Source organism: Rattus norvegicus, chromosome 5, assembly GCF_036323735.1.
Source record: "Rattus norvegicus strain BN/NHsdMcwi chromosome 5, GRCr8, whole genome shotgun sequence".
NCBI lineage: Eukaryota > Metazoa > Chordata > Mammalia > Rodentia > Muridae > Rattus > Rattus norvegicus.
In genome coordinates this window covers 158740065-158757635 of record NC_086023.1, presented here as the reverse complement: position 1 = coordinate 158757635, position 17571 = coordinate 158740065, and the positions used below count along the sequence as shown (strand labels likewise).

Below are 17571 nucleotides of genomic sequence, written 5' to 3'. Positions count from 1 at the left end.
GACAGTGTGACAGGTTCTATCAGTAAAAACCTTAGGCCAGGGGTTGGGGATTTAGCTCAGTGGTAGAGCGCTTGCCTAGCAAGCACAAGGCCCTGGGTTCGGTCCCCAGCTCCGAAAAATAGAAAAGAAAAAACAAAACAAAACAAAACAAAACAAAAAACAAAAACCTTAGGCCACAGGCTGGAGAGATGGTTCAGTGGTCAGAGGTCCTGAGTTCAATTCCCAGCAACCACATGGTGACTCACAACCACATGTAATGGGATCTGGTGTGTCTGAAGACAGCGATAGTGTACTCATATACATGAAATAAATAAATCTTTAAAAAACAAACAAAAAACCCCTTAGGCCTCTCTCAATGACACTTCTAAATCAGAAATCATGACCATCTCCAAATCTCAGACCTTCAAGAACAGGTAAGAAATACTGTTTAAACTGCTACGTTTTAGGGCTGCTTTTTTATGGCCTGGGTAACCAATACATGCTCCTTCCTACCAAAAGCTCAAACTCTAGACAGGGATGGTGGCACATGCCCGAAACCATCACCTTCAGGAGCTGAAGCAGGAGTACAGTCAAATTAAACAGCATAATGTAACATTAACAAGCCCTAGCACTGTATCTGTCAGGGTGTCAGGGACGGAACTGAACCTGGGCCTTCCTGGGCAAGCCCTGTGCCGCTGAGTTCTCCATCAGGCCGTACCTCATGTCCACACTCACTTCTTCCTCATTCTGTTAGGAACTCTCACTTTACCGTCTCTTCACTTAAAAGCCAGACAAAGGGGGTTAGGGGTTTAGCTCAGTGGTAGAACGCTTGCCTAGCAAGCGCAAGGCCCTGGGTTTGGTCCCCAGCTCCGAAAAAAAAGAAAAGAAAAAAAAAAAGCCAGACAAAGGCATGCCTCCAAGACCATTTCTAGAAACACAGCACAGGCAGTGTGGGACTTGCTCTGTCACCATGGGTACTCACTGTGGGAGAAGCGCTGAGTGATGGGGGTTCCGGGATAAGGGTAAGTTCGGCTCTCCCACTGAATGTTTCCTTCCTGGACAGCCTTCATGAAACCATGGTAACACTGGTGGGCTACACCTAAAGATGAGAAAAACCAAAGGCATCAGCTTAGATACTAACTTCAAAGGGGAAATCATTACAATTGTCTTTTTAAACTGTTGTATCACAGTGTATGTCATAAATGTTTTGAGGAAGTCGAAATTTCTCATTTTTGTTCAAAGAAAGGAAACAATCAAGGAATGTCAAAATGGAAAGAACTGCTTTTATCAAGCCATAGACAGTTAAGAGAGTTACTGCATCAGGTCACGTGATCATCCTTGTCCTCATGTTTACCACGAGGCAATAAAGAAACTGGTGGCCTTTACTGCAAAGCAGAGGGGCTGAGAAATGACTCATCTTTGCGAAGAAATACGACAAAGCACTGTCTACAGCACAACAGCTGCTTAAAAAGCATCTGCGGTTGGATCACAACAATCAGAATTCTCCAGTTAAGCGAGATCATATAAGTAGATTACTACGTAACAGGTTATGAGATGTTGACTATGTCTAAGAACTGTCTCTTAAAGGTTAAGAGCTTGAGTGGGCTGGAGATGGCTCAGTGGTTAAGGGCACTGGCTGCTCTTCCTGAGGTCCTGAGTTCGATTCCTAGCACCTATGTGAAGTTCACAAAATCCAGCCGTGAACTCTTGAGGGCTGGGATTAAAGCCACGTGCCATGTTAAGCCACCTGTCCAGCACACCTCTCTCTCTTCCTTTATATTTAAGCATATATTAAAATATCTCCATTATCCCCACTAGAAATGGGGATTAAAAAATATTTTAAAAAAATGAAGATCAGGAGCAATTGAGGAAAGACACTAAAAGTCAACCTCTGGTGGCCACACACATACGTTCACATACATGTACTCACACTAACGAGTACATACAACACATACATATATACACAGTCACGGTTAACAGACACACTTACCAGGCCTACGGCTATCTGTAACTCCAGTTCTGGAGGTCTGATGCCCTCTTTGACCTCCACAAGCACCAGGCATTGTACATAAAACACGGATATAGATGCAAATACTAAATTAGTATTCTAGCTGTTCATAAATTAACCAAGACAGGAAGAAAACTGTGTTAACTTATCTAATACTAAATTCAACTCTTTAAATACAATGTCTTTAAGGGAGAGAAGACAGGGAGGGAGGAGTCTAAAGCTAAACTGCTCACTAAGAATGGACACAGCCAGGGCTCTGTGGTTGAGCTCTCGCTGTTCTTGTAGGAGACAGAGTTCAATCCCAGCTCCCACACAGGTGGCTCACAGATCCTGTAACTCAAGATCCAGTGGATCTGATGCTCTCTCCTGGCCTCCATAGGCACCTGCACACATGTACATACACAGAGACAGACAGACAGACAGACAGACAGACAGACACACACACACACACACACACACACACACACACACACACACACACCTCTTTGAAACACTTGTACCTTTGATAAGCCGATACCACTGCTTGCAGACCAGAGCTGCGGTTTTGTGTTCCTGATATGGTGAGAGGAAGGACAGGATATACTCCAAAACCTCTTCTGGCAGCTCAGACATGGACCTATTATGTCTTGTTTCCTCAACCTCCAATACTGGGTGTGGGTCCTCATCTTGCTCCATTGTCCCTTCCAGTGCAGTTTCTTCTTGGTCCACGGCCATGAAACTGTCATCTTCACTGTCTGAGGAGCTGGCCATGACACACACTTGAAGCTCTAGAGGGTAAGAAGTAAACATCAGTGTACAGCCTGCAGAAGCACACAAACACTGAGCCCCTGAGTTGCTCATGGTCCCCTTCGCACAGCATGAAACTGCTCCACACCTTCCCATACTGGTTGGGTCCATATTAATTTGATAGGTGGAGTTCAAATGCCAAGCCCATAGCATCCTCCCTCCCCCTAGAATGGCACACAAGTCCCATATAATCTTAAATCAAGAAGACTGGAGAGGAAAAAAGGCTCAGCAGTTAAGAGACTTGCTCTTCTAAAGGGCCCAGGTTTGGTTCCCAGAGCCACACAGCCACTCACAGTAGTCTGAACTCTATTTCCAGAGGACCTAGCGCCATCTTCTGCCTTCTATGGAAACTGCACATGTGTAGCAAACACTAAAACACATTAAAAATAAAAAACAAAACACTGCCAACTGGGTATGGTAGCACATACCTTTAATTCTTTAATTCTAGCACATGGGAGGCAGAGGCAGGCAGATCTCTGTGACTTTTAGACCAGCCTAAAGTCTACATAGTGAGTACTAGGCCAGCCAAGACTATGTATAGTGGAACCATCTCAAGCAAGCAAAAGCAACCTGGAAAACCTGTTCTTTCATAATTCCTTTAACTCAGAGATCTGACTAATACGTGGTGCAGGGAACACAGCCAATGATCCAAAACCTCCCACTGACAAGGAAAAAACTAACTCTGGGACCTAGAAACGAATAGAAGACTGCTGGGAAGATAGGAGCTAAGAAAGCACAGCTTTAAGACAGACATAGTGGCACACTTGAGATCCCAGCACTTGGTAGGCTGAGGCAGAAGTCGGAGGCTTTATAACTCTAACACATGTATTTACACAGATCAGTTTGAGAAGGGGTACGGTTCAACTGTAGAGTGCCTACCCTTACATAGGACAATTCAACTAGAGAATAGTAACTTTTCAGGCTGGAGAGATGGCTCAGCACTGACTGCTGTTCCAGAGGTCCTGAGTTCAATTCCCAACAACACATGGTGGCTCACAACCATCTGTAATGGGATCTGATGCCCTCTTCTGGTGTGTCTGAAGACAGCTATGGTGTACTTATATATAAAATAAATAAATCTTAAAAAAAAAAAAAAAAGAAAATAATAACTTTTCTAAGAACAGGCTTAGCTGGCTAAACTGCCAACCATAAAACAATATGGACAACAGAAAACATGATGAATCTAGGCAATAAAAACAAATAAACAAGCAAAAACTCAAATGCCTAACAACAGAACCAATAATAAGAACTGTCATTCCCAATGGAAACCTATAAAGTCAGGAATGACAGGCACATGCCCTACGTCTCTCAGAAGAAATATTTAACAGAGAAGGCCGAGTGCATACTGCATGACGATTTACACCAGAGCAAAGCTCATTTATGCCACTCTGAGTGAGAACAGTGATTAACATACAAAGTTCCAAAGTGCTGGTAAAATTCTGCTTCCTAATCGGGAACTAGTGTTCAGTCTGTGAAGAAGCCATGGACTGAATACTCATGTACTTCACAAGAATTGATCAGAATATGTTCTTGTTGATAGTTATTTCTAATGGAGATATTATAGATAATCAAAATTTTCTTCTACGCTAAACTCTACTCCCAGAAATCTCTAGAAAGAAAATTCTATATCATACACATAGGCAAATGAATCATTTGCATGTGCACAGCCTAAGGTAAAAACAGCAAAACGAAGGAACTGCCATTTATATAAGAACAGTGGTACACACCTTTAGTCCCAGCACTGGGGAGGTAAGGAGGCAGGGGAATCTCTGTGAGTTGAAGGCCAGCCTAGTCTACACAGTGAGTTCAAGGCCAGCCAGGCTACTCAGTGAGGCTGCTCAAAAAGAGAATTAGGTTCCAGTTAGACTCTGAGAGGAGAAGGTGCTTAGCAGAATCAGGACTAGAAAGGTTTAGTGGGAGGAAATTCTCTAAGGAATGCAGGGAGCTCACAAGAGGAGACACCAGATCAGGATGCCAAGCTGAGCAAACCTCTCTCACACAGCTTTCTGAGGCGGCCAGTGAGAAAGATCGGATGAAAGGACAGACAGGATGGAGCTCCTGCATCACTACCTGATGAAGGCTGGCTGAGGATCACTCAAGAGGACTCACTGCAAAGTTCTGACAGACTTCAAAGAGGCAACAGCTCAGCTAGATCCTTCACAAGGAATGTAGCTTTTAAAATTGTCTTTCTTTGGGGGGGTGGGGGGTTGGCTTTTTGGACAGGGTTTCTTTGTGGAACAGCCTTGGCTATCCCAAAACTCACTATGTAGAAGATGTTGACCAGGCTGGCCTCAGAGAGCCGCCTGCCTCTGCCTGCCAAGGGCACCAAGCCCAACCCAAGTTCTTTAAACACAAGTGCAAAGAGCACTAGGCTTAGTTGGTATTTTTGGTTTACTTTTTAATGTCTATGTATGTTTCGTCTACTGTATCTATGAGCAGCACTTGATGCCTGGTGCCCACAGAGGTCAGAAAAAGGCCCTGGATCCCTAAGGCTGTAGTCACAGACAGCTGGGACTAGTCTGTGGGTTCTGGGAATTGAACCTGAGTCCTCTGCATGAGCAACAAGTCCTCTTAACCACTATGAGCCAATTCGCCAGCCTTATGGTGTTAGTTTTATGTTTTCGAAATTATCTAATTTTAATTATGGATCTACATATTTCTGTGTGGGGTATGGGCATGGGAGTGAAGGTGCCTAAGGAGACCAGAGGCATCAGATCCCCTGAAGCCTCCCAGTGTAGGAATTGAATTCTGGTCCTCTGTGGGAGTAATATGTACTTTTGTTTTGTTTTAAGATAGGGCTTCTCTATATAGCCCTGGCTGCCCTAGCACTCATTCTGTAGAGCAGGTAGAGCAGGCTGGCCTTGAACTCAGAGATCTCTGTCTGCCGCTGGCAGCAATAGTATTCATTCTTAACCTCTGAGCCATCTCTCTAGCCCTTGTTTGTTTGTTTGGTTGGTTTGGTTTGGTTTGGTTTGGTTTGGTTTGGTTTGATTTGATTTGGTTTGGGTTTTTTGATATCCTGTAGCCCAGACCGTCTTTAAACTCGCACTGATCCTCCTGCCTCAGCTTTCCAAGTGTTAGGATTATAAGGCATGAGCGACCATGCCTGGCTTGGTTTGGTTTGGTTTGGTTTGCCTGCCTGCCCGCCCGCCCGCCCGCCCTCCCTCCCTCCCTCCCTCCCTCCCTCCCTCCCTCCTTCCTTCCTTCCTTCCTTCCTTCCTTCCTTCCTTCCTTCCTTCCTGTGGATATAATCCTGCCTTGTGTACACATTGCTTTGCAAGTACCTGATGTCTTTTGCGCTTATTCCCCCTTTTCTCCTACTACTCCCATTCTCCCCTCCTGTCAGGCCCTGGCTCTCCTACAGCGTTTTACTTCTGTTTTCATTTCTGCATACACACAGGACTGACTCCCTTCTCTCACTTATGAGTTAACACTAGCCTCACTGTACAAACTCACTAAAGAAAAAGACCTGTTGAGTAGGCCACTGTTCACATCTAATTCCAACCCAGCCAGCCAGCCATCCTCAGCACAGTGCTGACCAACGAGCCCGGGTAGCTCCAGAACTGAACTGGAGGAGGCTATGGAAGATCGTTCTCACTATTTCCCATGCAGAGTGCATTGTCGGCTCAATAAAGCAGTTTACTCGCATTCTGAACCTTCTAACAGCACCATCAGCACCCCTGAGCAGTGGTGCTCACACAGCCGTAGGTAAGCTTTAAGGAGCTTCACTGTCTGGTGGGCCACAGAAACATCAGCCCTATGCTCCCAGAGGCACGCTTGCCAGCTCAGCCCTGGACACAGGCCTGGTAGATACCTTTCCTTGGCAACTGTGCATTGCACCAATTCACACAGCTTCTTTTTCTCTTCCTCAGTCAGGTACTCAGAGCTCCTGAGGAGAAGGAAGCATTTTGATGCTCTCAAGTTTTGGAATTTTCGTTTTGTTTTCATTTTCATTTTGTTTTCTGTTGGCTTACAGCATTTCCCATGTAAACCACACTGACCCTGAGAACGAGGTTTTCATGAAGACAAGTTCTCACCCTCACCTGTGCCAGAACTCCTCATTCCCCCAAAAAACTCACAATTGGAAGTCAGCTCAATAGAACTAGAATGTGAAGACCGGCTGTTAAGCTGGGTCACTTTGCCTTCTACGGGGCCTCCTCATGAGCACAAGGTCTCCAGGCAAGTCCTCAGAGCATCCCAAATGCTGACCTCACTTCATAACAGAAACTGAATCAAAATACAGCAGATACGCCAATAAATCACCGAGTGCCAAGGCAGTCAGCTGGCCAAAACTAACAGCTTTTATTTCTCTTGAGTTCGGAAGTTTTTGGCTTTTTATTTGTTTTTTAAAGAGGGGAGCAGAAAGAGGGGGAGTGCTTGCCTGTTTGTTTGATAATGCCAATGTTTTGTTTGCCAGGAAGTCACTAACTAGTCACACTAGCTATATCACTGAGATCCAGCTTCAGTGAGAGACTCTGTTTCAAAAATGCAGTTGAAGGGAAGGTGAAATGGATCAGTGAGTAGAAGACACTTTACCCCAAACCTGATCACCTCAGTCCAGTTCCCAGAACCTACAGGGTAGAAGGAAAAAGCCAGTTCCCAAAGTTTCTCTATCTCCACACATACACCAAAGAACATACATACATGTAGACAGACAGAGATAAAACTGAAACTCAAGGCTGGAGAGATGGCTCAGCGGTTAAGAGCACCGACTGCTCTTCCAGAGGTCCTGAGTTCAAATCCCAGCAACCACATGGTGGCTCACAACCATCTGTAAAGAGATCCGATGCCCTCTTCTGGTGTGTCTGAAGACAGTTACAGTGTTACTTATATATAATAAATGAATTTTAAAAAAAAAGAAACATTAAAAAACTGAAACTCAACTGATTCACTTAAATAAAATGCTGGTGAAGATCGAGAACAGAATCTAGCTTGCTCTTCATAATTTCAAAAAATATTTATCATGATTGCCCAGATGGTGTTGTAAGCTCAGGAAGTTCCTACCTCAGAGATGCCAGTGTGAGCTAAAGACAACACTGCTCCTGAAAATACAAACATTGCTGGACAAAAGATCTATACACAATCATAACAGATTAGAGTAAGCCTTAAGAATATACCGCCGCCATCATCACCATCATCACCACCACCATCATCACCATCATTATCACCACCTCCTCCACCACCACCACCACCCCCACCACCACCACCACCCCCACCACCACCACCACCACCACTATCTTTGTACCAAGTCAAATGAAAAATGACAGAAACTGGAAAATTTATAGAATATCCTACTCTATTTTATGCAGTCAACAAGTATCAATGTAACATGTACATGAACTAAACTACTGTGTTCAGGGCCAGTGAGATGGTAAAAACACTTGCCATACGAACCAGACCCTGAGTTTCATCCCTAAGTGGAAGGTGACAGCCAACTCTGAAAGCTGCCCTCTTACGCCCACTGCAGTGGGCATATACTGAAGCACGCACACGCACACACGCACACATTAAATTGTGGCAATTATTAGAATACTACGTTTGGATCTCACAGAAGGTACAGAGAGAATGACTCCACTAAGCACAAGTTAACAGAGCCAGTTGATAGTGGCTCACACCTTTAATGTCAGCACTCAGGAGGCAGAGGTTGGCAGGTATCTGTGAGCTCTAGGCCAGCCGGGTCTACAGATCCAGTTCTAGGACAGCCAGGGCTACACAGAGAAACCCTGTCTGAAACACAACAAAACCCAAAGACATATAAGTAAGCAACAGCACGGGTGGGCCGCGTATGATAAATTACGCGTGTTGTCAAGCTTGAGCGGCTCCAGTGGGAAAGAAGCTCCCGCCCACTGTGGTAAGAAAGACGCTGGACAGATGTGCTGAACCCCACTCTGCTGACCAGGTAGGATTTCAGAGCACCAAAAGGGAAGGTGGGGATGGGAGGGTTTTAAATTGCTATTTTTTTGTTATTTTTTTTTTAATTGCTATTTTTTTAAACTAGTAATTTGCCAGTTAGAAAAACTGCACTAGAGAGAAGGGTAAAATCCACTTGGCCTCAAACAGATGTTTTGGCCACACACATGGTATTAAAATATCTTATCTATAGCAACAGAGGCTCTAATTGGGAAACTCCTCTCCTGTCAGTCAATGATTTAAGTCCCCAAATGTCCAGGAATAGAATGTTTTGGCCTAACTGCTGCTGTACAGTTTCTATTAGCAAACCGAGTTCCTCTGACACAGACACCACAGGGTGGCTCTATAAAGCGTCCCATATTTAATAACAGATGTCAGCAGGAACGTGTTTTTCAGTGGTTAACACGTCTGTTACCCAATTAGATTTCCTTTAATAAAATAGGAAAATAAAGTATGCCCTCACATTACCTATCAGCATTCTTTTTTGTTTGGAGACAGACTTTGAACATATTCCAGACCTACAGCCCTTAGACTTAGATAGCTTAGACCGGCCTCAAACTTGTGATCATCTTGCCTCACCTCAAACTTGTGATCATCTTGCCTCAGACTGCAAAGTGCTACAATGTCAACCAAGTGGCACAATGGTCAAATCATACTTTTAAAAATGCAGGGTTGGGGATTTAGCTCAGTAGTAGAGCACTTGCCTAGCAAGCACAAGGCCCTGGGTTTGGTCCTCAGCTCTGGAAAAAAAAAAAAAAAAAAAAAAAAAAACAAGGAAAAAAACAAAACAAAACAAAACAAAACAAAAAAAAAAACCCTTAGAGCTGGCGAAATGGCTCAGAGGTTAAGAGCACTGGCTGCTTTTCCAGAGGTCCTAAGTTCAATTCCCAGCAACCACGTGGTGGCTCACAACCATCTGTAATGAGGTCTGATGCCCTCTTCTAGTGTATCTGAAGACAGCTACAGTGTACTCCTAAATAAAACAAACAAATCTTTAAAAATGCATATATTTTCTATGAATGGATATTTTCTCTACAAAGTATGTCTATGTACCACATGTATGCCTGGTGTCCCATGTGTGTGCCTGGTGCCTCTGGAGGTCAGAAGAGAGAGTTAGACCCCTTGGCACTGGAGTTACAGACTGCGTGAGCTGCCATGTGGGTGTTAAGAACAGAACCTGGGTCCTCTGGAAGAGCAACCACTGCTCTTAAACACAGAGCTCTCCCTCCAGTCCCAGATCATGCCATTTTACAATGGTCTTCAAGGGGCTGTAAAAACAGGGCAGCCTCAAGGCCGCCCACCCTCTTTGTCTATATGGAGCAGTCAAAGGATTTGCTACCACCAAGTATAGTTTGGTTAAGAAAAGAGCACAGGTTTCAACAGTGAAGATACTCATGTTCCAAATCATGCATTCTAGATTCAATGTTCTGTGCTTTGTGAAAAATCACAATTATACTGTAATTCTTAAACTTGTTTTTTTTAAAGATTTATTTATTATATATGAGTACACTGTAGCTGTCTTCAGACACACTAGAAGAGGGCATCAGATCTCATTACAGATGGTTGTGAGCCACCATGTGGTTGTTGGGAATTGAACTCAGGACCTCTGGAAAAGCAGCCAGTGCTCTTAACCACTGAGCCATCTCTAGTCCAAACTTCTGTTTCTTTTGAGGGCTATATTCTTCCCCATTATGCAGTACTAGGGAATTGAACTGGGGACCTGCTACAAAGCCATCACTAAGTAAGCTACATCTTCAGCCAAAAATGGAGATGCTGGCTTTCTCCACAAGCTCTCATAGCCTAAGTCAGTCTTGAACCCATGATCCTCTGGATTTAGCCTCCAAAGGGCTGTGATTACAGGCTTGTTCCCCCACACCTAAGAGCCGAATCTGAATTGGTTAAATCTACTATTGATGGTAGAGGTGTGTAGAGAGGAGGTCAGAGGACAGCACTCCCGCCACCTTAGGAAGGCTGGGCTGCCAGACTACTGTAGCAAACACTCTTACCCAAATAGCCACCACTGACCCTGAATTTCTGTATCTAAGAACACATGGTACAAATATACAACGTACAGGACAATTCTGCTTGTAATAACCTGATGTAACTATAACTTTAAACAGAAGGCTGTGGTTGTAAAATACAGTACAAATCAAAAGGGGTTAGAAACAGTGCCTTTTTTTTTCTTTTTCAGACTTGTTCTCTATCCAATACTCCAGGCTGGCTTTGAACCTGTAATCCTCTTGCCTCTGCTTCCTGATTGCCTGTGCCTCTATGTTCAGCTGTCTCACTACATGATTCAGACAGTCCTAGATCATCAACAAAATTTAACTAACACTGTATTTTACTTTTATCTAATAAATTCCAACTGATTATATCAATGAAACCTTACTACAGTCAAATCACAGAGTTTCATAAAATTACTCCACAGAGCTTGGTATTTTACTATTAGATTCTCAAGTAATATTAGTCTAATGCCAATGGAGAAAAGGAATGCAACCTCCCCCGGCCTGTGCATGTTTCACGGTGCAGGTTAAGGGGGCGGCTCACTCGTCCACCTGTGTCCTTCAAATCCTTAGTTCACTGTGCTCGCTCCATCCAGTGCTGCAGGGGACGTTCTCGCCTAACATTTCTTAGAGCTTCACTCAAGTGATTCCTGCTACACAGGCAGAAGGAACCCAAAGGGCAGAAAAACTTCAGAACTACTGCATTTGACAATATTTATCCTTAAATATGTAAACGGGGTAGGGGGCAGGGCGCTTGACTGAGCAAGGTAATCTTCACGCATCTTCCCACTGAAAACAGTCAGTACACATACGGCACACTTGCAGGGCTTTGTAATAAAATATGCAGAACTGAGGTGGCTATAACAGGCCCCATGGCCTCACTCGCCCTCGCCTAGAACACACCTCAGTAGCTAGCTCAGTGGCCTCAACTACCTCTTCCATTTACGCACGTAACTAAAACGGACACTAGCTGGGCATCAGTGGACACACACATCTCAAGCACGTCTTCCACAAGCAACTTCAGCTTTGTAAACATTGAATACCATTGAACCTTTAGCCTTGGCTAATCTCCATCGGGTGTCACCAGGAAGCCTGCTCGCTTTTAAAACCTCACCTCTGTAACACACTAACCGGTGTTTATCAATAGCACTATTGTCTTTCTTGTAATGTTGAGGAGCAATCCCACCACAAGCACTCTGTCAGCTGTGCATGCTCCTGGGGTCTATTTTTTTTTTTTTTTTTTGGTTCTTTTTTTCGGAGCTGGGGACCGAACCCAGGGCCTTGCGCTTCCTAGGCAAGCGTTCTACCACTGAGCTAAATCCCCAACCCCCTGGGGTCTATTTTAATGCCATTTTGTTGTTGTTTTGTTTATGTGTACGAGTGTTTTGCCTGCACATATCTATGTGTGCCACATGTGTACCTGATGCCTGTGGAGAAGAGAAAAGAACATCAGATCCACTGGAACTGGGATTACAGAAGGCTGTAAGTCACCATTGGGAACAGTGGCGTGTACTGCCATGCTTGGCTGTGGTCTTACTGATGAAGCTAATGCTAATGACTAGTAGTAAAATACAACCTTGAGATGCTGAATGCTAAGGATCCCTGTGTGATTGTGACAATTGTGAAATATTTGACTGGCCTTTCTTCTGTTTCCTGGCACACAACTTCTAAAAACAGAAGAATTTCCAAAGTAGACCCCTTCTGTACTAATGAGTTAATTGGAAGCCCTATGAGCTTCAGGATTGGGACTGATCATAGGAAAGGTTAAGGCATGACTAAAAAGTCAGACTACTAAGCCAACCCTCCAGTTGCTAACTTGATCACCAACAGCCAATGATTTAATCAATCAAATTCAAAAAGCACTAGACATGGTGGACAAGCCTGTAACCCCAGCTCTTAGGAGGCTGAGGCTGTAGGATCAGAAACTCAAAGTCATGCTGTGTATAGCAGTGAGTTTAAGGCCAGCCTGGGCTACATACTATTCTGCCTAAAAAACACAGAAACAAAATAAGAACTCTGTGTCTGGGAAGACTGCAGACTACTGAGTATGTAGAGGCATCTAGAGGTGTGCCCAGAGGGACATGTGTACCCTCCCACATGACTCACTGTAGGCATTCCCATTTACCCATAGCCTGGAGTGCGTGTGTGTGTGTGTGTGTGTGCGCGCGCGCCTGTGTGGCTTGTGTGGCTTGTGCATGCACACGGAGCCAGGAACAGGCTTCTCCTCTATCCTTCTCTGCCATAGTCCTTTGAGGCAGGGTCCCTTACAGACCCTGAAGCTAGTGTTTTTTGGCTAGGCTGGCACTCAGCAAATTCTAGCAACCCTGTCAGGCCTGTGTGGACCACACCTAGTTGGCTGAGGGACCAAACGCACACAGTTCTCCATGTTGCAGCAGTCACCCAGCAATCCAGCACCGGTATCCTTCATAACATAGTAGTAAACGTAATGTTTAGAGTAAAATAACACACATAGTGTCTGTGGAGGCTCTGTGACCCAGAGAAGACACTGTGAGAAACCAGACTTTCTGCTGGCATCTGGCTGGGGTGGGGTCACTCTACGGTGCTGAACACTCAACCTGGGTATTTGAAACTACCTCCAGGTAGTGTCTGAATTAAATGAGTTACTGAATTAGAGGATACCTAGCTGGTGCATTCTGCTGCTTGGTTAGGGGAAAGGCATAAGGAGACAGACCCCTGTAATCTCAGCAGTATGGAAGCTGTGACAGAGACCTGGAGTTCTAGGCCAGCCTAGGTTACTTGAGAAACACTCTCAAAACAAACAAAAAATAAAATTGTCAGACAGTATTTACCATGCTGTGCCTAGGGTTTACCCACAGTGAGATCAGTGGCCTTTCCCACAGATTTCACTTCAGCCAGTGAACTCCTGTTTCTCAGACACTCTCATATCTCTTTCCACCTCTGGCCTCTGTTCTCTTGGCCATCTGTGTGTCTGAACTATCCCTCTCCACTTGGGAGTGTGGTAGGACCCTCTGCTAATGGAGCTTTCCTTCTAACCTCTGTCCTCTTAGGCAGGATAGCAATGGTCTTAGGGCTATGTGAACACTTGAGCAAGGTGGCAGCCTTACAAGAGCAGAGCCAATCCAGGCCTATCCTACAGACAGCTCCTGCTTCTCAGGGCCTCACAAGTTAGACTCCACCCACTGATCACCTGCCTAATTAAACCCACGTCTCTGTCCTCATTGCTATGGTTGCCGATGAAGTGGAGAACAAGGCAATAAATAGCAGGAAGAAACTAAGCGGCAACAACACTGCCAGGTTTTTGCTCCAAGATAACAAGAAAGTCTCAAAACACAGGGGCTAGCCATCCTTTAATCCCAGCACCTGAGAAACAGAGATAGGTGAATCTCTGGTCTACACAGTAACTTCCAAAACTCCCAGAGCTACACAGAGAAACTTGTTTCAAACAAAACAAAACACAACAAACAAAAAGATACCATGTCCAGCCAGTGGCTCATACATACTCCCAGACAAGGACTGCTCCAAGTTCAAGGCCAGTCTTGTATACCGAATGAAAATCAAAGCCAAAGGTATCATGTCCAGATATATGGGAAATGTCACCACAGACTGTCCTCAGTGTTCTGTGTCACCCCATACTATATTTCCCAGGTGGGAAAGGAGGAATGACTACAGTCGGCAAATTGAGGCTTAAGGGTCAGCATTTAAAGGACGAGTAAGATACACATTCTTCCGTGCTGGCCAGTTTTCAGGTCAACAACACTGTGAGGGTCACCTGACAACCAGGCTTGAGGACTGAGCTCTATCAACAGGACTCACAGGGTGGAAGAGAACCAATTCCCAAAGGTTGTACAATGGCATCCAACACTCACATACTCTCAAAAAAAAAAAATACATTTTAGAAATAAATATTTGAATAGGGGCAAATATGAGAAGATAAAATGATACATATATTTGAAAATGTCACAACGAAATCCCAGTACTTTACATGCTACCTAAAAACTTAAAAAGAAAGACAGACAGACAGAGCACTTACTTATGCAAAGGGCCCTGGATTACATCCTGGCACCTTAAGACAGACATATGGAAAGACATGATAAATTCTTTAAAGAACCCACAACTCAGAAGAAGAATATGCTCTACTGAAAATAAATCCGCCTAATTTTTTTCTTCTTCGATTTGTTGAGACAGGGTTTCCTGTGAGGCCCTGCCTGTCCCAGCACTCACTCTAGAGCCGCCTCTGCTCTGGAGTCCAGGGTTTAAGCGTCTGCAGTGTCCAGCACACTCCACCTCACTGCCTCCTTCTCAATCACTACGCTAGCTCCCTCTCAATCACTACGCTAGCTCCCTCTCAATCACTACGCTAGCTCCCTCTCAATCACTACGCTAGCTCCTTCTCAATCACTACGCTAGCTCAGTTCACAGATTCTAACATCAAGCCCACCCGTCCCACGACACTGCCATACAAGAGAAGGACAATGTACTTAGCTAGGACCCGAGGACTCAACTATCATGCTTCTGTTTTGGGGTTTTGGTGTTGTTTTTCTGAGACCAGGTCTGTGAAGCCATTGGCTCTCCATTCTCCTGCCTCAGCTTCCCAAGTGTTGGAATTACAGATATACGACACCACATTTAGTCCTGGTACATCATTAAAGCTACAGACCATAAATCAAAGCTTAAAATAGGATGGGGGTTTAGTTCAGTGGTTAAACGCTTCCCTTCCATATCAAAGGTCCGGAGTTCAATCCTAAGCAGCTAAGAAAGTTAGAACAAAACCAGAAAGCACTCACAACAGGAGAGACTCGAGATAACCAGAGTGCATCAGCATGGGTTGTACTAGCAAACAAGTAGACAGAAGCACCCCAAGTCCTTTCTGTGTCTTCTGGTCTTCTTTTTCAGCACTGGAGCATCGGTCCTGGACATGCCGAGCTGCCCAAGCTCTCAATCACAGAGGGATACAGCCCAGAACAGCCAATCCTCCTGTTTCAGCCACTGACTGCTCCCGTCACATTCAGCAGTGTTCTCAAATGACTCCACAAAACTAAATAAAAGATATAAAATTGCTAGAACAGTGTTTGCTCTCTCCCTTCTGCCAGCTGTTTTAACAACACTGATCAGAAACTAGGTTTCCTAAACACTCCTCCCCAACATGATGAAAGGGGTGGGGGTGAGACAGGCTTTCTCTGGGTAGCCCTGCCTGTCCTAGAACTCACTCTGTAGTCCAGGCTGGCCTCCAACTCACATCAATCCTCCTGCCCTAACTCCTGACTGCTGGTATTAGAAATATGAGATGCCAGCCATACATGGTGGCATAGAACTTTAATCCCAACACTTTGGAAGCAGAGGTAGGTAAAGCTCTGTGAATCTGAGACCAGCCTGATCTACACTGAGAGTTCTAGGCCAGTCAAAAACATATAGTGAGACCCTGTCTCCAAAAAATGAATTGCAGGCCTGGGCTACATAGTAAATGACTTCCAGGCCACAGTGAGCAAAAAATAACCTGTCTCAAATAAACAACCCCCTGAACTCTTGTTCTTTAAACCGAAGGCCATTAGCATGACATGTTATTTGTTTTTACTTATGTGTTTGTGCAGGACCAAGTGCAGGTGCCTGAGGAAGTCAGGACAAGGAGCTGGAGTGACAGGCAGTTGTGAGCCCCATACAGGTCCTCTGCAAGAGCTCTTAACCACTGAGCCATCTTTCCAGCCCAGACTTGTTTTTTGCTTTTGTTCTTTTGAGAGGGGTGCTGAGGATTACGCCCAGCTAGGGTCTTGTGCATGCTAGACAAATACTGTACCACTGAGTTACATCCTCAACTCTGGTTAACACCTCTCTTAGATTTATTATTTATGTGAATTAATGTGTTGCCTACATGCATGTCTGTATATTACTTGTATGCAGCACGCTCAGAGGCCAGAATTGGGGATCAGGTCCCATGGAACTCAAGTTACAGACAACTGTTAGTCACTGTTTGGGTGCGAGAGACTGAGCCTAGCAAGTCTCCTCTTCTGAGCTGTTTCTTCAGTCTCACCTCCCCACCCCTTTAAAACTTTTTCTTGTAATGAACTATGCCGCTCACTACTGTTTTAAAGAACACAGTTTGGTGGCATAAGTCCTTTCGCTCACTGTGCACAGTACCCATCTCAAACAGACAGCCCACATTCATCAACTGTACTCTCCCCTGCCTGCCCCAACTTCTGGATCCTATTCTCACATGGCTGCTCCCATTCTACTGTCAATCACCTGTGAATGGATTCATACCGTATTTCCTCTTACGAGTTAGGCTTATCTCTCGTAGCACAGCATTTTCCAAGTTCACCCATAAATTGTCAAAAATCTCAAAATTATTCTATCTATTAATATTTTAAATGTACACATCAGGTACTTACACAGCCTACCTCTGGAAATGTCCGAATTAAACCTTAGCACAATTAAGGCTCGAGAGATATCTCAGTGGGAAAGTGTTATGTAAGCATGTAGACCTGAATTCAGACCACCACCCACACAAAAATTAGGGCAGAGCAGCATGTGCCTGTAGTCCCAGGATTCAGCAGGTGGATGGGTCTCTGAGGCTTGCCCAACAACCAGTCTAGCCAATTTGTGACTTTCGGGTCCCATCAGACACATAGACATATAGACACAGGAACACACACAGAGGGGAAGAGAGACAGGAAGAGATAGATGAAAAGGAAGACAGAAAGAGAGCTTTTAAAAGATTTTTAAAATAAACTTTATTAGGAAGAGAAAAGAAAACACCACAATCTAACTAGCCTGCCTTCTAAAAGAATAAAGGAGGGCTGGAGAGAAGGCTCAGTGGTTAAGAGCACTGACTGCTCTTCCAGAGGTCCTGAGTTCAATTCCCAGCAACCACATGGTGACTCACAACCATCTGTAATGGGATCTGATGCC

At 44.6% G+C, this 17571-nt stretch overlaps 1 protein-coding gene and 1 long non-coding RNA gene across 2 annotated transcripts in view; one reads left to right on the top strand and one right to left on the bottom strand.

Annotated features, from left to right (window-relative positions):
- Positions 1-17571, bottom strand: part of Fbxo42 (F-box protein 42) — a 58396-nt gene that overhangs the window by 34925 nt on the left and 5900 nt on the right. Inside the window, exons 2-3 of the mRNA NM_001395590.1 lie at positions 2488-2754; positions 962-1078 (exon numbers count right to left, since the gene is read on the bottom strand). Of these exons, the coding sequence (NP_001382519.1) occupies positions 962-1078; positions 2488-2737 (367 nt within the window). The 5' untranslated portion in view covers positions 2738-2754. The remainder of the gene's footprint in view (positions 1-961; positions 1079-2487; positions 2755-17571) is intronic.
- LOC134487028 (uncharacterized) lies at positions 8504-15700 on the top strand. Its single transcript, XR_010066715.1, has 3 exons — positions 8504-8672; positions 12068-12168; positions 15562-15700. It is a non-coding gene; the product is annotated as an uncharacterized LOC134487028 (long non-coding RNA).